This window comes from Pelodiscus sinensis, chromosome 19 (assembly GCF_049634645.1).
Source record: "Pelodiscus sinensis isolate JC-2024 chromosome 19, ASM4963464v1, whole genome shotgun sequence".
In the NCBI taxonomy this organism is placed as follows: Eukaryota; Metazoa; Chordata; order Testudines; family Trionychidae; genus Pelodiscus; species Pelodiscus sinensis.
The window spans coordinates 19,767,381-19,791,511 of NC_134729.1; the positions used below are offsets into that span (position 1 = coordinate 19,767,381).

Here is a 24,131-nt window from a genome sequence, read left to right on the forward strand (position 1 = left end):
GCGATATGAATAATGAAGAATTAATCAGCACATCCTGGTGGGGCAGTGATCTTATTCTGTTAAAGAGGCAAGGAGTCCTGTGGCACCTTATAGACTAACCGAAGCGTGGGAGCATAAGGTTTCGTGGGCAAAGACCCACTTCAGATGACGAAGTGGGTCTTTGCCCACGAAACCTTATGCTCCCACGCTTCGGTTAGTCTATAAGGTGCCACAGGACTCCTTGCCGCTTTTGCAGATTCAGACTAACACGGCTACCCTTCTGATACTTATTTTGTTAAAATCTCAAATGTCTGTGTTGCTCTTCTGTTTGTTAAATGAGTATTAAATAGGGATGTAAATGAGTAATTGTTTATTCGCCCCCCGCCCCAGCCCAGTCAGAATGGCCCCTTCTCTTTGCTATGCTTCTGGCAGGGGACTGCTGTGGTCAAGCCAGGCCCACCACAGTGCAACATGGGTTGGGGGAACTCCAGCCCCACCTGGCTGGAGCAGCTCCCCACTCATAATACAATAGGACGGGCTGGTTATCCAGTTAAACATACAGCGTCCAGGCTGCCGTGTCAAGCGGCACATGCACTGATGGGCTCTGCCATCCCAGTAGGGTGGCTGCCACCTTGGATCAGAGCTCTGTACATGCTGGAGCCTGTCACGTTGCCAAGGCTGGCGGGGGGTAGTGGTGAATGTTGGGAGCTTCCCAGAGCTGAGATGCACCAGTGCATGCTGGGACCAGGCATGCCCCAGAGTTGGGGTGCAGCGGTGCATGCTGAGAGCAGGGATGCAGTGGTGCATGCTGGGACTTAGCAGGTCCCAGAGTTGGGGTGCAGCAGTGCATGCTGAGAGCAGGGATGCAGTGGTGCATGCTGGGACTTAGCAGGTCCCAGAGTTGGGGTGCAGCGGTGCATGCTGAGAGCAGGGATGCAGCGGTGCATGCTGGGACTTAGCAGGTCCCAGAGTTGGGGTGCAGCGGTGCATGCTGAGAGCAGGGATGCAGTGGTGCATGCTGGGACTTAGCAGGTCCCAGAGTTGGGGTGCAGAGATGCATGCTGAGAGCAGGGATGCAGTGGTGCATGCTGGGACTTAGCAGGTCCCAGAGTTGGGGTGCAGCGGTGCATGCTGAGAGCAGGGATGCAGCGGTGCATGCTGGGACTTAGCAGGTCCCAGAGTTGGGGTGCAGAGATGCATGCTGAGAGCAGGGATGCAGTGGTGCATGCTGGGACTTAGCAGGTCCCAGAGTTGGGGTGCAGCAGTGCATGCTGAGAGCAGGGATGCAGCGGTGCATGCTGGGACTTAGCAGGTCCCAGAGTTGGGGTGCAGCGGTGCATGCTGAGAGCAGGGATGCAGTGGTGCATGCTGGGACTTACCAGGTCCCAGAGTTGGGGTGCAGCGGTGCATGCTGAGAGCAGGGATGCAGCGGTGCATGCTGGGACCCGCTGGCTGTCCTTCTCTATGGCCATGCAGGTCCCTCCCCCAGCCCCGCGCCGCGGCCCCTTTAAGAAGGCGCCGGGCAAAGGCCGATCCAGGCGGGACGGGCGCTGCAGCCAGCCAGTAGCGACGGCCTTCCCCGCGCCGCGGAGCCAATGAGAGCTGGGGGCGGGGCTACAGCAGCTGATCCCGGAGGCCACAGGCCAGGTGGGTGCTGGGGGCGCTGCTCGCGGAAGAGGCCCCGGGCGTGGGGTCTGCTGCTGGGGGCGCCAGCCAGGTGCCGCTGGGGCGGGGGTTGGGGAAGGGGGGGCAGTGGGGTGAGAGGGGGCTGGAGGGGTGAGAGGGGCCCGGGGAGGAGGGGGGTGAGAGGGGCTGGGGGGGTGAGAGGGGCAGGGGGAGGAGGGGGGGCTGGGGGGGTGAGAGGGGCAGGGGGGTGAGAGGGGCCCGGGGAGGAGGGGGGCAGGGGGTGAGAGGGGCCCGGGGAGGAAGGGGGGCTGGGGGGGTGAGAGGGGCAGGGGGGTGAGAGGGGCCCGGGGAGGAGGGGGGCAGGGGGGTGAGAGGGGCCCGGGGAGGAGGGGGGCTGGGGGGGTGAGAGGGGCCCGGGGAGGAGGGGGGCTGGGGGGGTGAGGGGGGCCCGGGGAGGAAGGGGGGCTGGGGGGGTGAGAGGGGCAGGGGGGTGAGAGGAGCCCGGGGAGGAGGGGGGCAGGGGGGTGAGAGGGGCAGGGGGGGTGAGAGGAGCCCAGGGAGGAGGGGGGCTGGGGGGGTGAGAGGGGCCCGGGGAGGAGGGGGGCTGGGGGAGGAGGGGCAGGGGGGGTGAGAGGGGCCCGGGGAGGAGGGGGGGCTGGGGGGGTGAGAGGGGCCCGGGGAGGGGGGGCAGGAGGGTGAGAGGGGCCCGGGGAGGAGGGGGGCTGGGGGGGTGAGAGGGGCCCGGGGGAGGAGGGGCAGGGGGGTGAGAGGGGCCCGGGGAGGGGGGGCAGGAGGGTGAGAGGGGCCCGGGGAGGAGGGGGGTTGGGGGGGTGAGAGGGGCAGGGGGGGTGAGAGGGGCCCGGGGAGGAGGGGGGCTGGGGGGGCGAGAGGGGCCCGGGGAGGAGGGGGGCTGGGGGGGTGGGGGGGCAGGGGGAGGAGGGGCTGGGGGGTGAGAGGGGCCCGGGGAGGGGGGGCAGGAGGGTGAGAGGGGCCCGGGGAGGAGGGGGGCTGGGGGGGGTGAGAGGGGCCGGGGGGTGAGAGGAGCCTGGGGAGGGGGGGCAGGGGTGAGAGGGGCCCGGGGAGGATGGGGGCTGGGGAAGGGGGGTAGGGGAGTGAGAGGGGCCTGGGGAGGGGGGCTGGGGAAGGGGGGAGGTGGGGGTGAGAGGCTTCCGGTGAGGGGGGTGCCAAGGCTGGGGGGTGGCTAGGTGAGCACTGGCTGGGGACCATTTGTGGGGAAACTGGACTCGGCTTGTGACACACACCCCCTTAGTGGGCTGTGCGGGGCTTGTCGTGCTGGACCCAGCTCGCAGTCAGCCAAGGTCTAGGGGGGAGCGGGGCCCTCCCACTGCTGGGGCTGGGCTCTGTGGGTTCATGTGCCCCACAGTGTACTGGCCCCTTCTCTCGCTGCTTCCCTGCCTCCGGCTGGGAGCCACGAGCCTGTGGCCCAGAGGTGTCAGGCTGTGGTCGGTCCCTGCCTGGCAGTGCCAAATTGAAATGAGTGTGGAGGCGGTGGGCCTGCCAGAGAGCTTCTGTCTCCTTGGCTAGCCCGGGTCAAGGGACGGCCCTGTTGCGATATGGGTGTGAGGGGTGGGTAATGCGGCACCGGTGAAAGGCAGGGATGCCTGTTGCACTGGGTACAGCAGACTGGTTCTTTCCCCAGCCGTCTGGGGCTGAGTGCACCACAGAACCATAGCTCCAGGGTGGGAAAAGTGGGGGGGGAGCACTCATGAGTTATGTAAGGCGCTGTGGCCTCCGCTGGAAAGACTGTGAGGAGGGGGATGGTTCTAAAGGGGCAGTTCCTCTATGGCACCTGTTGAGAGTGGGGGGGCATCACTTACTACTCCCTGGGTTTGGGGGCAGCTGAAGCGTTCCAGGTCCCATCTTGCCCTCACCTTTTTACTGGCAAGCTCCTGTTAAGGCAGGTGTTGATGGCCTGAAGCCTTTTTTCTGTGGGTGGCGCCTGCTGGGAGGCAGGGTCTGAAAAGGGCAACTGCTGGAGGGGATGATACTGGTGCTTCTGCTTGGGCTTGTTAGCTGGGTCACAGCTCCTACGGGTGCCTACATGGATGCTTTGTGTTGCTCGCTAATTGAAGGATGTACCAGGGCAAATGTGACACATTTCCTGAAATGCTGTCATGCAAACCCCAGCAGTTTTGTGAGTGGTGTGGGGCTGACCGAATCAAGTTGCCTTTTGGAAGACAGGAGGGCTCATGTTTCTGGATGGGCTTTGCCTGGGCGGTGCCCATCCATGGTGTGTTCTTGGCTGGGGTCTTTACTTTGAATGCCCCTTTGGCAGCTGGCTTGTGGCTGGCAGGGGGGTTTGGTCAGGAAAGTGAGAGTGGGTCGATAGGGTGCTGTCTGTTAAAGGGCTTGTATGTTTATCCTGGGGAGGGCCTGACCTATGATTAGAACCCATGACCCCATCCTTCCCAGGCGAGTGCCCTATCCCCTAGGCCATGCAGGAACCTGCCCCACCACCTTACTGTCAGGGCGCCCTTTATCCCTCCAGCCCCAGGACGGACTGGTTTTGACCCACCCAACCTGGGATTAGAACCCACAACCCCATCCTTCCCAGGCAAGCGCCCTAGGCCACGCGGGAACCTGCCCCACCACCTTACCATCTGAGCACCCTTTATCCCTCCAGCCCCAGGACCGACTGGTTTTGACCCACCCAACCTGGGATTAGAACCCACAACCCCATCCTTCCCAGGCAAGCGCCCTAGGCCACGCGGGAACCTGCCCCACCACCTTACCATCTGAGCACCCTTTATCCCTCCAGCCATGGTGCCTACAGCCTCTGGCTTGCTGCTTGTTTAGGGAGCTGATGCCAAGTGTCCCAGCTGGGGGGGGGTGTTTCCCTGCGGTGTCCCAGCCTTCTGCTCCAACTGCAGCCCTTGTAGCTATGCAGGGACTTGCATTGAGCTAGGCAAAGCCCAGCAGGAAACAGTCTGCGAAAGAGGGGGTGGACCGTGGATAAGGCCAAGATAAATTGACTCAAGCCATATGTGGTGGAAAAGTGTCTTGGGCATATTGGACCCCTGTGTCTCCATAGCCAATGAGTTAAAAACAGCGGGAGGGCAATTTAATGGGATCTTGGGGCTGATAGCTCGTGCCCCCCCCATGTAACCCCCTTGCAACTCCCTGAGGGATCCCACAATCTCATTTCGAGAACCCCCTGCCACAGTGCATACAAATGGCTGTTTGCTTTAGAACAGCCAGATCCAGGCACTGGTGTCTGGCACATGATGGTGCGTTAGCCAGGAGGCTAGAAGGGCCCAGATGGGGAGTAGGATGCTCTCCAGCAAGCCTAGCTCTCAGGGCGGGTGGGCAGACTGTTCGGAGCTGTATCCTATCGCATGATGTTTTGCGTTAGGCCTTGGAGCTTAATGCACGGTGCCTGGCATGGTGCTACAGCTCTCAGCTGGGTGTTCGAGCTACGGACTCTGCTCATGGTTCCTCTGTGGCTGCAGATCCCGGCTCCCACAGTTGTTTGCCTCCATCTCCAGTCCCAAGTGTAGGTCATGACTCTTGTTGTCTTGGGGTGGTGTCCGAGACCAGCGTTGGTTTCGCTCCTGTAATTAGCTGGCAGCAAGACTGACACCTACACCGGAGGAGAATGCCACAGCACCTGAGCTCTGTCACCAGACCAGTCTCTTCCTGTCCATCCCAAACCTGTTCTCTTACATGCTCTGCCTGCTCCGCCCAGACTGACGAGTGCCGAGCTCTCCTGTATCCTCTGTGAAGCTGGGTTCGCGTCGCCTGATGCTAGTGGGGTGTGTGTGTGTGTGTGTGTGTGTGTGTGTGTGTTTCTCTTCTGCCTGCGAGCTGGCTAGAGGCCTGGCTCTCCTGCCCTGGTTGGGAGCTGATCCGTTGGTGTGTTTGCTGAGAGCAGCAGGTGCCTTTTCCTCAGCATGCTGCTTGTGGCACTTCGTGTGTAACAAACAGCTCGCTGTGAATGGCGTTTGCCTGGAGACCGAGCTCTTGCTGTGAACAAGCGTCCCTTGTTGCTGGGAGAGCTCCCTGCCGTACCCGGAGGTGGACTCTGCGGTGGAGACACCGGATTCCTGTTGTTTCCCTTTGAGGCCTTGGCTTGTCCTCTGCTGTCTGAGCGTGAGGCCAGGCTGGGAAGCTGGGTTGACACAATCTGCTGCCTTGGGCCTCACTCCCTCATCTCTTCCCAGTGATGATTTCACAAGACTTGGCGCTAAAGCAGTACGCGGTAGATGGGTGCCTCTGGTATCTGATCCACACTCCCCCCAACAGGAGAGGTGGGGGATTTTGGATCTGCAAGAGCATCCGCAAGCTTTGTTTGTTTGTTTGTAGGATTCCTTGGAAAAGAGGAATGACACCTCTCTCCGAGCAGCTGGGCGTACGGAACTGTCCCCTGGACTGAAGACCGACAGCCTGAGGGTGCAGCCCAGCCAAGAGGTAACAGCCGCCAACTCCTCCAGTGTTGGGGTAGTCTCCACTGGAGGGTGTTGGTCAGCCTAGAGACTCACCTGCCTGGCTGTACAGTCTGTATCCAGGAAATATTTTCCCTCTGCCAATTAGGCTCTGCCCTGCCTATGAACTTAGTCTCCCCGCAGAGCTTGGCTCTTTCCACGAGTACGTCTTGCGATAAATGGAAACCAGGTAGGGAAATGTGTGGTCGCAGCGATCCTGGGATCAGCTTCAGAGGAGCTCTTCTACGATGGGCTTCTGGTTTTGGGAGCCGTGGGAGAAGCTCGTGGCAGACCGGAGGCAGCTGCAAGTTACCACAGAGCCTGTTCGTTTGCACCCGGAGTTCAGGCACCTGCCTGGATGGGGAGCATCAGGCAAAATGTGCCCCCCCCCCCGTGATTCAGCTTGGGCATAGCAATTTCAGGTGCTTGATTCCACTTCATTTGCATCCCTCTTGGGGTCCTTCAGGGTCCTGGAACCTGTCAGTTGCTGAGTTCCAATTGCTGTGTATCAGAGTGTGAGTGGAACCTTCCCTGTGGCCGGGGCAGAATGCTGGACTGGATTGCTAGATCCTGTTGCAAATAGGGATGTGAAAGGGTAACCGGTAAGCAGCACCCTAAATGGGTCATGTCTATTGGTTCTGGTTCACCGGTAACCCGAACGGACTGATGCAACTTCCTTCCTGCCATGGGCAGGAGGCTGCTCTTGTCCACAGCAGCCTCTGTCTGCAACAGGCCCAGGCTCACCACGGACAGGGGCTGCTCCATCGGGCTGGGAACCAGGAGCCAATAGCAGCCCCAGCCCCCGTGCGGGGACTGGAAGCGGGAGCCCTGTGGGTGGGGGGCTGATTTAGCCGGGCTGGAGCAGTCTCCCTCCCGGATCCCACTTTTAGTCGGTTAAGCGATTACATAAATTGCCAAGGGAGGTGGTGGAATCTCCCTGTCTGGAGATATTTAAGAACAGGTTAGATAGACATCTGTCAGGGATGGTGTAGACGGAGCTTGGTCCTGCCTTGAGGGCGGGGGGCTGGACTCGATGACCTCTCGAGGTCCCTTCCAGTCCTATGATTCTATGATTCTATGTTCGGTTAACCTAACGTTTAGCCGGTTACCTGGTTGATCGGGATTTTACATCCCCAATTGCAAGGCGCCTCTTGACTCTAAACTGTTGCTCTTCTTAACTTCCCTTCCTCCGCCAGGGGAGAAACCACCAAACAAAACATCCTCTTCTGTCTTTGCTTCCTAGCCAGTGTGATCCTCACCTCGCCTCTCTGCGATGGCTTCAGGAGGGGAGGAGCCGGCGGATGGCTCCCCTGACTGGGCAGGTGCCAGCCTGGATCTCGGCTCACCAGGCCTCGCCGAGGCCAGCGCTTCCATGCTGGACAGCGGAGAGGACTTTGAAGTCCTAGATGAGGAGGATGACGACGACTTGAGCGAGCTCCCCCCTTTGGAGGATATCGGGCCAGAAAAGGCCACACCAGCCAGAGATGATGCCCAAACGCCCGGATCAGAGCAAACCCCTGAGGAGGCCTCCAAGATGCCCCTGGCAGCTGATGAGTGGCTTGATGTTTTGGGTAAGATCCTGTGCATGTAGGTGCCGTGCTGTTTCCTGTTGTTCCCTTTCTCCCTGCCTCCCAGCGAGGGCAAGCAGGCTGCAGTCCGGGATCCTATGTGCCCCCGGCAGCAGTTCTGGAGATGCCACGGGGGTGTGGGAAGGGGGGCCCGAGGGTGTGGCAGATGCCTCGCTATGGAGTCTTTGGCCACTGGCCCACCAGTCTGTACCCAGCTTAGCAAGCAGCCTGTCACTGCTGTTTGATGACAGCATCTCCTGCGACTCAGGTGTGCGCTCATTTAATGGGGTTTGGCCCAGCCCTCCTCGGTGCGTAGGCTGTCGGCTTGGATCGCTGCAGCATTCGGAAGGCACGAGTGCTCTTCAAGGAGAAAAAGATCTGGGGACTGGCGGCTAATCCGCTGGTCAAAAGGCACCACGTGGAGCAGCGAGGGTCTTACCTCTGCGCTAGGCTCTGGCGCGACGGCGGCTGGAATCCTGCGTCCAGCCGCGGTGCCGCGGTTCGAGGAGGACGTTGATACGCGGTAGGGCGTTGAGAACGAGGAAAGGGTTGGGCGCTGTGCCTCTCCATGAGGGACTCGGCGCTCGGTCGGCCGAGCTGAACAAAGAGAAGGTTAAGGAATGACCTGGCCAGTCTAAGTCCCTACCTGCGAAACGAGCATGTAGCGATGGGCTCTTCGCTGCAGCAGGCAAGGGGACGACGTAACGCAGCCCAGTGGCTGGAAGTTGAAGCTAGACAAGTTAACTGCAAATAAGCCGCATGTTTTGAGCAACCAGAGTCATTAACTCGTTGACCGAGGTGGGGGAGGGGAGGAGTTCCTCGATCGCTGGTGATTTGCAAATCAAGATTGGAAGATTTTTCTGAAAGGTTCCTAGATTCCCAAGGCCAGAAACGTCCATTGTCTTCATTAGTCCAGTGGCAACCTGCCACCTGCATGGCCCATTAGGGTTCTATGGGCACGTCTATTCTTACAAGAAGATGGGTTCCCCAGAGGTCGATCTAGCATTTCATTTAGCGGGTTTAGTATAGATCCGTAAATCCAACGCTAAGGGCAGCCCCCACCGATAGTCCTCTTTCTGTGACGTCTAAGGGAAGCTGACGGGTGTTTGCTCCTGTTGGCCTCCCGCTGTGTGGATGCTGCCGTGGCTCGGCGTCAGGTAAGCTGACTCCAGCTGTGCATTTTGCCTAGCCGGGGTTGTGTACCTTAAGCCGACCTTTCTGGTTTAGTATAGACGAGGCCTGTGTGTAGCCCACGAGACATCTCATGCACAGGGTTGCCAGATCCTGCTAGTTTCTGTCCTTGTAGGTTTTTTTTTTTTTTTTTTGCTACCAGTGTCACTAAAGCAACACGCATGTAAAGCCAGGGCACGTGAGGTGAGGGCACACTGACCGGGAGAATCGGCATCCAATCCAAGCGCTGCCACGGTTCAGTCGGCACCGCCCACAAATCCTAGGTTAGCAAGCACAGGGGGCAAAACGGCCCTCTCCCGGGAGCCCGACTTGGTTACACCAATCTTGCAGCCCCCTGAGAGGGAGGCGGACCCCCCAGCAGCCTAGGTCAGAGTTTCTCAACCAGTGCTACTCCAACCCTTAGGGATACTTGAGCAAAGTCTGGGGGGCACAGCAACACGCTGAAATTTAGAGAAAACTGAATTTTTGTTTTACGTTTTACAGCGCTTGATTATTTTTGTACTTTTTACACCCAAAAATGTCGTCGCCCGACCGGCTACAATTAACTTGTTTAAACAAATGTGTTGCAATGGTCGACAAAAATGTTGTGTGTCTGCAAACTGTGGGTACTGAGGGTACTTTTTTTTTTTTTAAAGGGGGTACTTTATAAAAAAGGTTGAGAAACGCTGGCTGAGGTTGCCTATTGCGGATCTAGTCGGACCCCTTGTGAAGCATAGGCCAGTGACCTGCCGTCAATAGTTCCTAGAGCAGATCGGTTAGAGAAACAGTCAGTCTTAATGTAAAACGGGGCAGCGAGAGAGAATCCCTCGGTAAATTGTCCCAAGGGCTCAATATAAAGAGTGAGTCTAGAATGAACAAAGGGCAGGATTCTGGTGTCTGTAATCCAGGAGGTCAGACTGACTGATCACAACAGGCCTTTCTAGCCTGCCAACCTACAAAACGTTGAGCGAGACCCGGCCTCTGCCCCAAAGAGCCTTCAGTCCCCAAGGCTGTGAATCCAGGACTCTTCAGGGCCATCACGTTCTTGTCAACATGAAACAAGAGCGTGGCATCCGGCCCCTAGTGGGAACGTACCATCCTGGCTGCTGCTCTCTAGCTGTAAACCCAAGAGGCCAGGGACAGCATGAACTAAAACAGCCTTCCTCTCTCCTTGTGTTGTGTGGTGCTCCTGCTTCCGTCTGTCTGCGCAGGCAGTGGCTTGCTCAGGAAAAAGACCCTGGTGCCAGGTCACGGCGTGGAGAGCCGGCCACGCAAAGGCCAGGATGTCACCGTTCGCCTCAAGGTGATGCTGGAGGACGGCCACGTGGTGGAGGAGAATCCCAGCCTCTCCTTCACCGTGGGAGACTGTGATGTCATGCAGGTAGGGACGAGGGGGCTGAGGGCCCTGTGCCCAGGTGCTGGAGGTGTTTGGGGTGGGGGAGGAGCAGAAACTCGGCACAGCGGCTAACTGGGCTGGTGGAGCCCGGCCTGCTTGCAAAGCCTGGTTCGCGAATGCAAGAATGTTTGGGTTGGTCTGGTGTGGGTCGGATTGCTGCTTCCTCCGGTCCCAGCATCCTCTCTGCCCCCGGTGACTGCAGATGCCTGGTGCTCCGGGGAAGCTCTCACACCTGTGTATGGAGCAGTGCTGGGGAGTCGGGGGGGAGCGATCAAGGGAATTTCTTCTCTGAGACAGGCTGTTTCTTGCCTCTGAGCCTTGCCCTCTGCCGCATCTTAGGCCCAGCTGCAGCGTGGCTCTGTAGATTGGCAGTGGGCCTCGTTCTCTAAGACGGGGGAGGGAACCTCAGGTCTGGGGGCCAGATGCGGCCCCTGGCTTGCCTAGATCCGGCCTCTGAGACTCATAGTCCCCCTCCCCCAGCACTGGGGAGCCCACGCTGGTGTTGCAACCCCCTCCACTGCCTCACCGCAGGGCTGGTGTGCACAATATCTGTTAGGTTTCCTGTGGGTCAGTGGCCCTCACCCAGACAAGGTCCCCCCACCCCTGCTGTAAGAACTCGGGGGGAGAGAGGAGGCGGGACAGGGAACCCTGTCAGAGCTTTCTTCACCTGCCTGGGCAGCAGAGCTCCCTGACTGACCGGCACTCTAAGTACTGGGACCCCCTGCTCTGTCCCTGCATTGTGCTGTGCTCCCTCTGGTTTGCCTGGTGGCCCGACGGCCACTGCGAGCTGCTCCTGTGCTGCTCGGGTGCCCTGTCCGGCAGCACGGCCCCACTGCCCATGCGGCAGGAGCCCGAGTCTGGCTCTGGGATTGGAATCCATGTGGCGAGGGCCCTCGGCTGACCTCCCTCTCCGCTCTGGGTGCCTGCAGGCCCTAGACCTGTGCGCGCAGCTGCTGGAAATGGGAGAAACCGCCTTGATCGTGTCGGATGCCAAGTACTGCTACGGCCCGCAGGGCAGGTGAGTGGGGTCCCGGAGCCCTGCCGGGAGCGTAGTTGTAGCCGGATGAAAGTGGGGAAGGATCCTTGGGGAGGAGACTCCCTGGGGGCAGCCCCCTGGCCTGCAGCGCTGAGGCCGAAGGCTGGAGCCTCTGCCTGGGGGAGAGCGAGATGAAGTGTTGGGCTTGGTCCTCATTGTGTCCCCAGCCCAGTTGGCCACCTAGCCGCAGTCCCAGTCAATAAGCCCAGGTGTCGGCGGGCCCCACTGTCCCGGTGGGGTTTCTCCAGGGCAGGAGTGAGGCTCAGCTGGCAGCCTCGCGTACACCAGCCGGCCCCTTTCCCCGGCACGCAGTGGGTGGTGAGGGCCAGTAGCCGGAGCAGGGTGGCGCCGGAGCAGCGTGCGAGCCTGCTTTGGAGCTGCTTCGCTGGCCCGAGGGGCTGCTGCCGCTGCCTCCGCCGGGCCTGCTCTTCCCCCGCCAGCGGTGCCACCCTGTCTCCTCGCTCCTGCGCAGGCGCCCCGACATCCCGCCCCACGCCACCCTCACCCTGGAAGTGGAGCTGCTGGCCGCGCAGGGTGCTCCCGACCTGGAGCTCCTTAGCGGGCGGGAGAAAATCCAGCTGGCCAATCGCAAGCGGGAGCGCGGGAACTTCTACTACCAGCAGGCGGACTACGTGCTGGCCATCAACTCCTACGACATTGCCCTGAAGGCCATCGACTCCAGCTCCAAAGGTACCTGCCCCGCCCCCGGCAGCGCCTCCTCGTGGAGGCCAGGGGTGCCCCGGGCCCTGCTCTGGCACCGGGGGAGATGTTTGGGGAAGCAGCGTTGGGTGGCTTTGCAGCCTGCTTCCTCCACTACACGCCTGCCCCGTCCTCCGCTCTCTGGGCAGTGATACCAGCACCTTGAGAGCCGGGCCACCCTGCTGTGTGTCCTACCCAGCAGCAGCTTCCTGGGGTCCCCTTCCCGCTCTGTGGCTGGCCCAGGTGAGGTCTAGTCTCCTCCATGGCTTGGGGGATAGGAGGGGAGGGTCGTCGGCTCCCGGGGCCTCGAGCAGGGCTGGCAAGTGCTGTACTCCAGGGTAACTCTGCTCCGGGGTCTCTCCAGTCGACTTCAGCCCGGAGGAGGAGGCCGAGCTGCTGGAAGTGAAGGTGAAATGTCTCAACAACCTGGCAGCCTCGCAGCTCAAGTTGGACCACTATGAGGCAGCCCTGAGATCCTGCACCCTGGTCCTGGAGCACCAGCCGGAAAACATCAAGGCCCTCTTCCGCAAGGGGAAGGTAAGGAGGGAGGGGGGCGGGGCTGTGCTGCATGAGGCCCCTGCTTCCCTTGACAGCCGGCAGGGGTGATGTGCGCCCGGCGGGGGGGGGGGGGAAACGTGTCCCCCCAGTGCCTTGGGCAGGAGGGGCAAGGAGTCAGCAGCCGGCGGGGACAGAGCCTCAGAGGGGACTTGGCACTGACAGCGGGGGTTGGGTATCGTCCTCGTTCCCTCCATGCCGCTGTCGCTGGCAGGGCAGAGCGGAGCAATGTGCTTTGCTCTGCTCCCTTGACTCCCGGCCTCCCGCTCCGGGGAGGGCACAGGACCAGCGGGAAACGGAGCGATGTGGCGGGGGGCCAGGTTGCTCGTTTTGCTCTCTGCCACTGCTGGTGAGTGCAGCGGGGCCCAGCCACTGCTGCCAAGGCCAGACACCTGGTCGTCCCCCCGGGTGCATTGCTGGGGGGAGGTGGGGCCTGGTGCGGAGGAGGGGTTGTCCTGGCTCTCCCCCAGGTTAGGGGTGGCATGGGGAGGAGTCACATGGCCAGTAGGCCTCTCCTCAGCTGTCACCCCTGACCGTGGGTGTGTCAGACAGTGCCCCCAGCCTCTGACTTGTCCGCTGGGGGCCTCTGCTCAGCTTGTGGCTTGGCTTCCAGGTGCTGGCGCAGCAAGGGGAGTACGGCGAGGCCATCCCCCTCCTCAAGGCAGCTTTGAAGCTGGAGCCCTCGAACAAGGTAGGCTGCTCTGACCGCTGCTGCTCTGCCGGGCGGGTTGCGGCGTTGGGCTTAGCCGGCGTCTCTTCCTCCTGCCGGGCTGGAGGTGAGCGGCCGGCTGGGGCCTTACCCTGCTGGAGCTGCAAGGCTCCTAGTCGCGTGTGATCACTCCTGTTCTTTGAGACTCTGTGTTCTTGTTGGCGGCTGGCTGGCTCCCTTGGGTGCAGGTCAGGGCTGCTCTGTGGTCCCTGGGAGGCAGGTCAGTTGGCTGGCTCCCTTGGGAGCAGGTCAGCGCTGCTCTGTGGTCCCTGGGAGGCAGGCCAGTTGGCTGGCTCCCTTGGGAGCAGGTCAGTGCTGCTCTGTGGTCCCTGGGAGGCAGGCCAGTTGGCTGGCTCCCTTGGGTGCAGGTCAGCGCTGCTCTGTGGTCCCTGGGAGGCAGGCCAGTTGGCTGGCTCCCTTGGGTGCAGGTCAGCGCTGCTCTGTGGTCCCTGGGAGGCAGGCCAGTTGGCTGGCTCCCTTGGGAGCAGGTCAGTGCTGCTCTGTGGTCCCTGGGAGGCAGGCCAGTTGGCTGGCTCCCTTGGGTGCAGGTCAGCGCTGCTCTGTGGTCCCTGGGAGGCAGGCCAGTTGGCTGGCTCCCTTGGGAGCAGGTCAGCGCTGCTCTGTGGTCCCTGGGAGGCAGGCCAGTTGGCTGGCTCCCTTGGGTGCAGGTCAGCGCTCCGCATTATTAGGCAACTGAGGCCCTCCGGGGGTTATGCTGCGACCCAGCGCGAGCTGGGACTCGAGTCCCTTCACAATGCAGAGCCGCAGCGGGGTTTACCAAGGGGCCTGGCGCGAGCCAGGACTGAGCTTTCTCTGCTAACCCTTATCGATTAAGCGTGTAGTCAACAAAACCGTTGGCTACACAAGTAACCGATTACACGCTGCTTAACATCCCAACCACGCATCAGGAATGTCCATGCGGGCTGCTTCTCGGGCACCAAGCAGCTTAACTTCTTAATTAAAGAGGAAGAAACATCAGTGCATGATAGGAGCCTTCGCTGGGCACGTCCGTGTCTAGCACAGGCCTGGCCTCTCCCGGCTGTCGGATTTCCCAGGAGCAGCGGGTGCAGGTGTCTGGAGGGAAGTGGTGTTCATTAGCTCGCAGCGTGCTGCATAGGATGTTGTTTTTCATGAGCTGCAGAATCTAGCTTCACCTGCTCCGGGGCATAAAGGCGCCTGAATGGGACCCACAGTGGGTCAGACCCATGGTCCATCTGGCCCTAGTGTCTTGTCTCACAACAGTGGCCAACGTGAGAGGCTTCAGAGGGAATGGAACGGGAGGGTTAGCTGTCTCTCTTCTCAGCTGAACCGTCCCAGTCTCTTTAATCTCTCCTCATATGGGACCCATTCCAAGCCCCTTGTCATTTTTCTTGCCCTTCTTTGTACTTTGCTATTTCTACTGCATCTTCTTTGAGATGGGGTGACCACGGCATTCGGTGTAGTCTAGGTGTGGACACACAATGGAGCTATGTAGTTCTATTTTCTGCTGCCTTATCTATCTCTTCCCTAAGATTATTAGCTTTTTTTGACTGGGGCCACACATTGAGCGGATGGTTTTCAGAGAACTGTCCACAGTGACTCCAAGATGGATCTCTCTCTCTCTCTCGCGCGTGGGAACAGCAAACTTAGATCCCATCATACTGTCTGTACGGCTGGGATTGTTTTGTCATGTGCGTTACTTTGCGTTTATCAACACTGAACTTCATCTGCCGTTTTGTTGCTCAGTCACCCAGTTTTGGAAGATTCCCTTTGTAACACTTCGCAGCCAGCTGTGGGCTTAATGATCTTGAATAATTTTGTGTCCTCTGCAAATTTTGCCACCTCACTGCTTATGTCTTTCTCCAGAGCCTTCCTTAATGTGTTGAACAGCCCTGGTCCCAGTACAAACCCCGCGGGGGACCCTGTTATGTACCCCTCTCCGTTCTGAAAACTGACCATTTGTTCCTATTCTTTTGTTTTCTATCTTTTTACCCGTTACTGGTTGGTGAGAGGAACTTCCCTCTTACCTCGCTTACTTTACCTAAGCCCTTGTCGAGGGACCTTGTCAAAGGCTTTTGGAAAGTCCACGTAGCCTGCATCCACTGGATCACCGTTGTCCACATGCCTAGCGACCCCCTTAAAGAACGTGAATGGATTTGCGAGCTATGATTTCCCTTTCCAGTAGCTGTAGACTCTTCCCCTGACAAATCAGGTACCTCTGACTGTCTGGCCCTTCAGTTCTCCGGGGCTGTCAGCCAGGCGCTTTTCCCTGGGGGCAAACCAAGCAAACGGTATCGACTGCTTCCCTTCCCAGCCTCTACGTGGAGGTTCCGGATTCTTACGCTTCAGAGAGGGGAGGGAGGCAGGTTCTGCCCTGAGGAGGCCTCGCTGCTCTGCAAGGGGCTGATCCCAGGTGTTCCCAGCAGAGCTGACCGTCTCTGCGGGCCCCTGGGCAAGGGGAGGAGGGGGCTGGCTCCACGCTGCTGGAAGGGGCAGGGCTGTGGTAGCTGGCGGCCTGGAGAGCAGTGTGGCCTCTTGCCTCTCCCCCCCAGTCCACGCTCTGCCATGAGCTCCGGGCAGCGCTGCTCCAGCAGCCATTGAGCAGGGGAACGGTGAACTCAGATGCCCTGAAATGAGCCGTGTCTTATTTACCCTGCGTGTTTCTAGCAGATGTCAAGGAACGTGGCTCCTTGTGCTAACTCTCTTCCCTGCCCCTGGCCGGGCGCCGTTCCACCGCCGCTTGTGAAGGGACAAGGCTCCCGCTTCCCCCAGCAGAGGGCGCAGCCCCACTACACAAGCCACAAAGGCCAGAAACCAAATCCCTGAGTCGTTCCAGGCCCTGGGTTCGGGTCCTGCCTGCCCGCGGCTCTGTTCCGGCTCTTCTCACGTGGGCTGTGGGGGCGGGGGTGTCAGTGCTGCACCCCGGGGAGCGGGGCTGAGGCTGGGCAAACGCTGCTCAGTGGCTCTCGAGCCCTGGCGTGACCATCGTTCGGTTCCGAGAGGGTAGGACTGCAGGGCAGCACGCTCCGTGCCAGGCTGTGCCGGGACTGGCCTGCACCTCTTGGGACACCTGGGGGCTATCCAGCCTGGCTTCACAAGGATGCAGGTCAGGAAGGAGCAGATCTGAATCACCGAAGTACCTGGACTCCTACTGAATGTTGTTACTGCTTCTTCGAGAACCCGGGCAACCGTGCTAGAGAGACAGGCCGGGGCTTGTCCGATCCTGCTGGAGTCCCACTTCCATTGGATCGTGCCTCCCCCGTCCTCTCTCTCCGGTGGGACTCCCAACAAAGTCGGCCGCCTCTCTGCCGTGCCTTGTCTTGAGCAGTGTCACAACCTCCTTTTAAAGCGGCGAGGAATCCTGTGGCACCTTATAGACTAACTGAAGTGTTGGAGCAAAAGCTTTCGTGGGCAAAGACCCACTTCGTCCGATGCATGCAGTGGAAATTTCCAGAGGCAGGTATAAATATTCAGGCCAGAATCAGGCAGGAGATGACGAGGTGGATCCAATCAGGGAGGATGAGGCCCACTTCTAGCAGCTGACCTGGAGGTGTGAATTCCAAGAGAAGAGAAGCTGCTTTTGTAGTGAGCGAGCCATTCACAGTCTTTGTTTAATCCTGAGTTGATTGTGTCAAACTTGAAGATGAACTGTAGCTCGGCAGTTTCTCTTTGAAGTCTGGTCCTGAAGTTTTTTTTTGCTCCTCGCTGCTTTTGCAGATTCAGACTAACACGGCTACCTCTCTGATACTTAACCGCCTTTTAAAAATCCCCCAAAGTCCTTTCCCATTTGCTATGAAATCAGCACCACTGCCCGTGTGGCAGCCTGCAGCTGGTCACCCAACAAAGGGCCCTGGTCCTTGGCGAATAAAGGACGAATACATCTCCTACAAGCAGCCCGTGGGATGGGATTCTGGTAAGGGATGTAACGGTGCAGTCGATTAACCGAGAAGCGTTTGCTTATCGGTTAAATGCTATAGACTAGATGCATTTCCCCCTCTCCCCGCCAGTAAATGTTCTAGCAAGCTGGCCAGCAGCCCGGCTCAGTCCTGGCTCACACCGGGTCCAGGTCTCTTCATTTAAAGTGTATTAGGAGCCGGGTGAACAGGCAGCCTGGCTCCATTTTGGCTCAAGCCAGGTCCAGGAGTTCATACCTCCGTCTTCCTTTATACAGGAGTGGCAGCAGCCACTGGGGGGAGGCAGCAGCATGGAGTGACAGGCATCCGGGCCGTGAGGTCTGCTGCTTTTTCAACTAGCTCCCCTCGCGGACCAGCTCCCGCCCGGCACCCCACGCTGCTGCCTCTGATTCAGCAGCACGGAATGGCAGGCGGCTCCTTGGGATTGAGGCCAGAGCTCACGGCCCACCGGCCCCACCCCCAGGGACTATAGAATCGTCGAGTAACCGATAAACATTCACGAGATTACTTGACTATTCAGTTAACATCCCTAGTTCTGGTGCCTCCATCCAACCCTCCGGCTTGTTCTTCCCTGCACAGCCCCATGCGGCCGTGCACCTTCTGGGGCTGAGGCGGGCAGGCCTCTGCTCCCCCTCCCACCCGACGCTGATCCAAGTGCCTCCTAGACCTGCCTGCTCCAACCCTGGGCTGCTTTCCCTTCTTCCTGACCCCCACGCCTGGGGGAGATAGTGGGACGTCGGAGCGGGATTGGCTCTGTCGTCCTGAAAGCTCCCCCCGAGGGTTCTCTCGGTGTTCTCGGGCCAGGTGTCTCTTCCCCCTTCGGGCCAAGGGCCGGGCGATGAGCTTGCAAGCGCCTCAGCTTTGGAGACAGCAGAAGGTCTAAAGCTGCCCCCAGGGCCGTGCGGGTTTCTGGGATCCCTTCCCGTCCTTGTGGGCCAGGGCAGTGGTTGTACTGCTGTGTCCACGCTGACCCCACCCCAGCCACGAGGCCCCGTGGTGATCTGGGGCGCAGCCTGCTTGGGGGAAGTGCTACTGGCCGCACGACTCCCTGCCGTGGCCAGGGGGCCCTGTCACTGACTCCTCCCTAAGGCAGGGGCTGGGGTAATGAAGCCAGATGGCTGTTGCACCATTTGCCTCCCTGGCTACTCACGCACCACGTTGACCTCCAGGGGGAATGGACCGGAGGCTGCTGGACAGGAACACCAGCCTGGCTAGGCAGCCGTGCCCAGTGCCTGCCAGGAGCTCAGGCCCACGCATGCCTTCGGTCTCCTGACATGACCTGGCTTCAGTTTCACCCTGGCAGAGGCGAGAAGCTGCAAGACCTGCTGGGACTGGGACCCTTCTGTTGTCCTGCCCTCTCTGCTGGGGACGTCCAGGCCCTGGCCTGCAGCCCCAGCTGGGCACTGTGGGCCTGTCCTGGCTGCTGGCGCAAGGCCGAATCACATACTCGTAGAGGGATCTGATGGGGACAGGTGGGGGGATGCTAGTACCTCAGGCACGACCAGCCTTACTACCAGCCCAATGGGGGCATCTCCCCCCCTCCCCCCAGGGCTGGAGCTCATGCGAGGCCCTGTCGTCCCCTCGGGGGGGCTCTCCAAGGCGGAACGCTGCGGCAGAGGCAAGGGCCCAACCCCAGGATGGGAGCTGCCTGGCTGCTCTCCCGGCCCGAGGCCTGGCCTGCCCCATCTGAGCAGCTAAGAGACGCTGTGGTAGTAGGAGCCCCAGGGACGTGCCCCTGCTCAGCACTGGGGCTGGATGGCAGGGGAGGGGGAGGCACCAGCTCCCGTTGTCCCGGAGGGAGTCCTGACTGCAGCAGCCTCAGTGTCTGAGCCTGGCTCCAAGGGGCTGCTGGCTCTGGGCCCTCGCAGGGCTGCCGTGCTGCTCAGTCTGCGGCGAGGGGAGGTGGGGCTGGCTTCTCAGGGCCACCTGGCTGTCTCTCCCCCCCCCAGACCATCCACGCAGAGCTCTCCAAGCTGGTGAAGAAACACGCGGAGCAGAGGAACGTGGAGACAGCCATGTACAGGAAGATGCTGGGGAACCCGGGCACCGGCAGCGCCCCGGCCACGTGCAAAGACAAGTCGGCCCGGGTGAGTCGGGGGAGGCGGGGACGGGAAGCGAAAGCTGTGCCGACGGGACGGGGCCTCGCCCAGACCTGGAAGGGCTCTTCGCTCTCTGCCACTGCCTGTGCCCACGTGGCCAGCGGAGCAGGCTGCCGCGGGGTCCCTCCCCTCTCCCAGTCAGTACAGAGGCAGCCCAGGTCGGGGAGCGGCCCAGCGCAGAGTCTGGAGCTGCCAGCTGGAGGGAGGGGTAGGGCAAGAGCTGAGGCGCTTGCTCGCTGTGGCTCCTGATCTGGAGAGCCCACTTGAGCTCCATGGCTCAGGCCAGCGCCCCCCACCAGCCAGAGGGAGCCCTATTCCCCTCTTCCGGGGAGGGCTCTGCTGGGCACCGGCTGCCGCTTGGACCCCGCTGTGCCCTTGTGCTCCTGGGCCAGAGCAGCTCCCTGCCCACCCCCTCCCCCGCTTGTGATGGAGCTTCCCGACCCCACCTGTGAGATGGGCCCCAGGGCCAATCGGCCGTGCCTCTCTGCCCCTGATGGGGGGCGGGGGACGATCTTCTGCTGTTTTCCAGCCCCAGAGCCCAGGGGGTTCTAATGACTCCTACTGCGGGCATGCTCCTAGAGCACCCCCAGCCAGCCCAGTGGGGTCTGCCTGGGCCTCGTCTAACACCCCGGGGCTCTTTCCTTCCCCTCCAGTCTATTCCCTGGAAGTGGCTCTTCGGTGCAACAGCCGTCGCGCTCGGCGGCGTGGCCTTGTCTGTCGTCATAGCTGCCCGGAACTAGCGCTGTCTGCAGAGGCCTATGGAGGGGGGCCGTGCCCCAGCCTGCCCATCAGCTGCCCCCCGGATCTACCTGGCGAGGACTGTCTGATCCCTCCCTCCAGCGGGGAGCCGGGGCACCGGGCATCGCTCCCCGGCCCCTCGCCTACCAATTGCAAATCACAGAAACACCAGCCTCCCTCCTGCCACCCCGGCGCGGGGCATTGACAGGTGGGATGAAGAGCCTGGCGTCCACACCCATTGATCACGGGTCTGGCATCGTCCTCCCCCGCAGCACCTCTCCCATGGGTGGGGAGCCAGTGCCCCCTGCCCCACCTAAGGGCCAGGCAGGGAGGGGCTCCCCCTAGGAAACCAGTCTGCTGTTGCTGGGGGAGGGAAGAAGGGGTAGGGCTGGGCCCCTTGGGGTGGTTGCAGCTTCTCTCCATGTGGCTATGGGGGGAGGGCATGGCCCCAGCGCCCCCTCCCCTCGGGCTGGGGGGGGGGGGCAGTGGGGAAGGAGCCTGGAGTGCCCTAGTATCACGAGCACCGCCGCCTGTTGCGGCAAAGCTACAGCAGCCTGGTGTGGAACCACCTGCTTTCCTTCTCCAAAGGCTGCTCGTGCCCCAGCGGCCACCATGCTCCGCACAAGGTTGGGCGGGGTCCCAGGGCGGCGGTGCCTAGGCCCTGTCCCTGGGGGGGAAGGTGGGAGAGCACAGCCCCTCCCCCAGAGCTCTTGCAGATGGGGGGGGGGGGAGAGAGTTACCCAGGGCAAGTACCCTGCCCCCAGCCTTTGTGCACCGGCTGCGCACAGGGTGGGGTCCATTGGGCCATGGCCAAGAACCGTCCCAGGTGCAGGAGAGACCCCCCAGCAAGCAAAGCACTGTGGCAGGACTGGGATGAAGGAAGCATCTTGTGTCCGTTTCAGCTGGGCCCCCTCCAGGGGTTTGATCTCTGCAATTCCGGGGGGAGGGGGGGCATTTCCCCTTGGCCTGTAGCTCTATCCTGCCCTGCTCCTGGATTTCCCAACTCCTGGGCCCCTGTGCAGCAGGGGCTGTGCTGTTCTACTGTCTGCCCAGCTCTGGAGTCCAAGTACTGCCCCTCCCACGGACTGTGAACATCCCCAATAAAAGGACAAGTCTCAATTACATCTCCTCCAGCGCTGGGCGTGGGGGATGGCTGGGGCTCCTGGGCCTTATCTCTCCAGTGGGGCGCACTGCTGTCTGCCGGGGGGCTGCGATGGACAGCTCCCTTCCCCCGCTTAGGAAAAGGCAGCCGAGGCTCCAGGGCAGCAGTGGCTCAGAGAGCTCCCCTGTGCGGCTGTGTCTACACTGGGCCACTTATTCCGGAAAATCAGCCGCTTTTCTGGAATAAGCTGCGAGCTGTCTACACTGGCCCTTGAATTTCCGGAAAAGCAACGACGCTCTACTGTACGAAATCAGCCGCTATTCCGGAAAAACTAGTCTGCTCCCGCTCGGGCATAAGTCCTGATTCCGGAACACTGTTCCGGAAAAGGGCCAGTGTAGACAGCCCAGTAGTCTTTTCCGGAAAAAAGCCCCGATCACGAAAATGGCGAGCGGGACTCTTTTCCGGAAAAGCGCGTCTACATTGGCCACAGATGCTTTTTCGGAAAAAGGGCTTTTCCAGAAAAGCAGCCTGCCAATGTAGACGCTCCTTTTCCAGAAAAACGGAAAACGGAATAGTATTCCATTTTAAGCATTTCCGGAAATTCATGCCAGTGTAGACACAGCCTGCATGTTTCGGCCTAGTGCTACCAGGTGTGGGGGGAGAACAGACCTGTGCCTGACACCTCCAGCACCCAGGCCCTTTCAGTCAGGCGGCAGGGCGGGGCTGCCCTTCCCAGGAGGCACCTTGGGGGTCCCTGCCCCACAGGGCTAGGGGCAGAACGGCCCGTTGCCCCCAGGGAGCTGCTGGCAGGGCTGCAAGCTCACACCACTGGGCGCTGCTTCTGCACCTGGGGGAACTACCAGCGGGCTCCCCTCCCCCCCACCACACCCCTTCTAGAGGGCAGGGTTGTAGCTTTTGGATTTGGTTCCCATTCTTGCCCCTGCCCTTGTATTTACTCTCTGGCTCTCTGCTGCTGTGCAAGGAATCCGAGTCTGCCTGCAGGCCCAGTTACTGGGCAGCCGGAGCCACAGCTCACCCCGCCTCAGCCTGCCCGTGGGCACTGGTGCCTTTGACCAGGTCTCTGCAGTCCTGCACCGTCTCTAGTTGGGGTCCTGTCCCCTCAGGTGGGACCGTAGGGCATGCCACATGGGCCCTCCCCTTTGGGGGAGCAGCTGAGCGCGTCTCCCCACAGCGCCCTGAAAAGCCTCCCCGTATCCAGTGAGTCCCCCTGTCAAAGGCCAGTCCCGTGTCAGTGGAAGGCAGGGCCGGCAGCAATGGGAACAGGCCAGGAGAGTCAGTGTTGGCCTCTTTCCTTTGACCCGTTGGGCTGTTACTTGCTTCCAGTGACCAGACCTTTCTCTGTGCCCATTGGAGCTGGACCCTTCCTTGGGGTCGTCACTGAAATCAGCCGGGGCCTCTCCTCTGATCCCCAGGAGCTAGCGTAAGACATGCCACGACGCCATGGGAGTTGGCCGCGTGTCGTTTGGTCCGACCCTGGCCCTGCCTCCGCTGTCAGCAGCAGACCAGCCCCAGAAACTGCAGTGTTCTCTGCCCTACGTCAGGCCAATCCCTGCTGAAGGGTCCAGAAAACCAGATGTTCCTTGGGCGACTCCAGCCTGGCAAGTGCCCATCGGGTGGGGAATCGGTCACTGTGGTTCCTTATGCAGAGCCCGACGCCACCCCGGGTCGCTGGCTCCCTCGTGGCAGAAATACTGCAGATGGCAGAGCTCCCTGCTGGGGGGTCAGGGTGCTGAGTGGTTGCTGCCGTTGGCGGGCTGAGCCCAGCCTTTCCCTTCCTGGACAGCGCTGGGGGTGGGGAAGCTGGGAGAAACTGGGAAATCACATTCTCAAGGAAACAGCCTCCGTCTCCCCTGTACAGCTGAGGTTCTGTGACCTGCCCCTACAGCCACGGGCCGCTGGAGAACGCCACCATATGGGGAAGCACAGCCCAGCCCCCTCGCGAGACAAGTTTACCTGTGCGTGGCTGCACCTGGGTTCTAAAAACCCACCTAAATCTACACTGGCTGCAGCATGTCACATCCCTGGGATCGCTGCTCTGTGCCCACCTGGTGGCCACAAACGCACCTGGGGAAGGGGGAGGGCTAGTGTGGGTTATGCTAAGCTACAACACTGTAGCTGTTCCAAGCTTCGGAGCCCACACGTCTGGGGCAGGGGCCAGGGCATCTAACCGGGTGCCCTCCAAAGGTTTGTGGACACTGCATTTAGACCCCCGTGGCCAGCTGACTTGGGCTCACAGGACATAGGCTAAGGGGCAATTAAATTGTGGTGCAGACATGCGGAGCTCGGAGACCCTCCTGTCTTGCAGGGCTCCCGCCCGAGCCCAGATGTCTACGCCACAGTTAAACAGCCCCTTCGCCCGAGCCCCACGAGTCAGCTAGCACAGGCCAGCCGTGGGTTTTTAATTGCAGCGTAGCCGTACCCTCTGACGCCCTGCTCAGGAGACTGTGGCTGATTCCTGGGGCTGGAGCTATTTTTAGTTGCGCTGGAGATTGAAACTCTACCCTGGTTCCTTGTGAAGGTGCACAGCCCACACTGCCCTGGGGATGTGGCTTGGCTGGTCTGCCAGAGCTGATGAGTAGCAGCCCGGAAGCTCGGTAAGGTGCAAATGCAGACACAGGCCATTCTAACACGTCCCGTGCCCAGGGCCGGACGGGCTGACCCTGAGGCTGCTGGCCTGGTATTGCTCATGCTGAATTTCGCAGCAAGATGTTGAAATAAACCCAAAGGCAGCACTTCCTTTGGGGAGAGGCACCTCCTTTCCGCCCACGCGCACTCGGTATGGTAGCCTGAGCTCAGGAGGCCAGACCCCGCTGGGGGAGCCAGTGGGCTGCCGGCAGCCTGGCTTAGTGGCTGAACCACTTGCACTTCGAGGAACATCCTTTCTCACAACAAAAGCTTTGGAGCTGTTTCCTCCAGCAGCCCTGTGACTAGTTCGCGATGGAGCTGAGCGGGGCAGGGTGGGGGCAAGGACGTGAAGCTGACATCCCTCCAGTTTCACTTCAATGTCTCAGCAGAGGAGGAAAAACAACTTCCTGCGAGCAGCGGAAGGAAGCGACGCCAACGCAGGAGCAGGGACCCACCGCTGGTTCGACGCCAGC

The 24,131-nt window shown here is 60.7% G+C and overlaps 1 protein-coding gene across 6 annotated transcripts; it reads left to right on the top strand.

Annotated features, from left to right (window-relative positions):
- Positions 1-1,504: 1,504 nt before the first annotated feature.
- Positions 1,505-21,029, top strand: FKBP8 (FKBP prolyl isomerase 8). 6 transcript variants are annotated; one of them, XM_075902901.1, is made up of 11 exons: positions 1,505-1,626; positions 5,929-6,033; positions 6,514-6,649; positions 7,291-7,618; positions 9,997-10,166; positions 11,111-11,199; positions 11,690-11,907; positions 12,281-12,453; positions 13,085-13,162; positions 19,023-19,160; positions 19,826-21,029. In XM_075902901.1, exons 4-11 carry the CDS (start codon positions 7,321-7,323, stop codon positions 19,910-19,912), a joined length of 1,251 nt encoding a protein of 416 aa, XP_075759016.1. In that variant the 5' UTR covers positions 1,505-1,626; positions 5,929-6,033; positions 6,514-6,649; positions 7,291-7,320; the 3' UTR covers positions 19,913-21,029. The 6 variants fall into 6 exon arrangements, with proteins under 6 accessions (XP_075759016.1, XP_075759017.1, XP_075759013.1 ...); XM_075902899.1 differs by having other exon boundaries at positions 1,618-1,696; XM_075902902.1 differs by lacking the exon at positions 6,514-6,649 and having other exon boundaries at positions 7,295-7,618.
- Positions 21,030-24,131: the final 3,102 nt, after the last annotated feature.

What these genes read in the sequence shown, in the direction of transcription:
- FKBP8 (XM_075902901.1), top strand. Translation starts at nt 7,321, where the DNA reads ATGGCTTCAGGAGGGGAGGAGCCGGCGGATGGCTCCCCTGACTGGGCA. An exon ending in TGAGTGGCTTGATGTTTTGG is followed by an intron (nt 7,619 to 9,996) that starts GTAAGATCCTGT and finishes CTGTCTGCGCAG; the next exon opens with GCAGTGGCTTGCTCAGGAAA. An exon ending in TGCTACGGCCCGCAGGGCAG is followed by an intron (nt 11,200 to 11,689) that starts GTGAGTGGGGTC and finishes GCTCCTGCGCAG; the next exon opens with GCGCCCCGACATCCCGCCCC.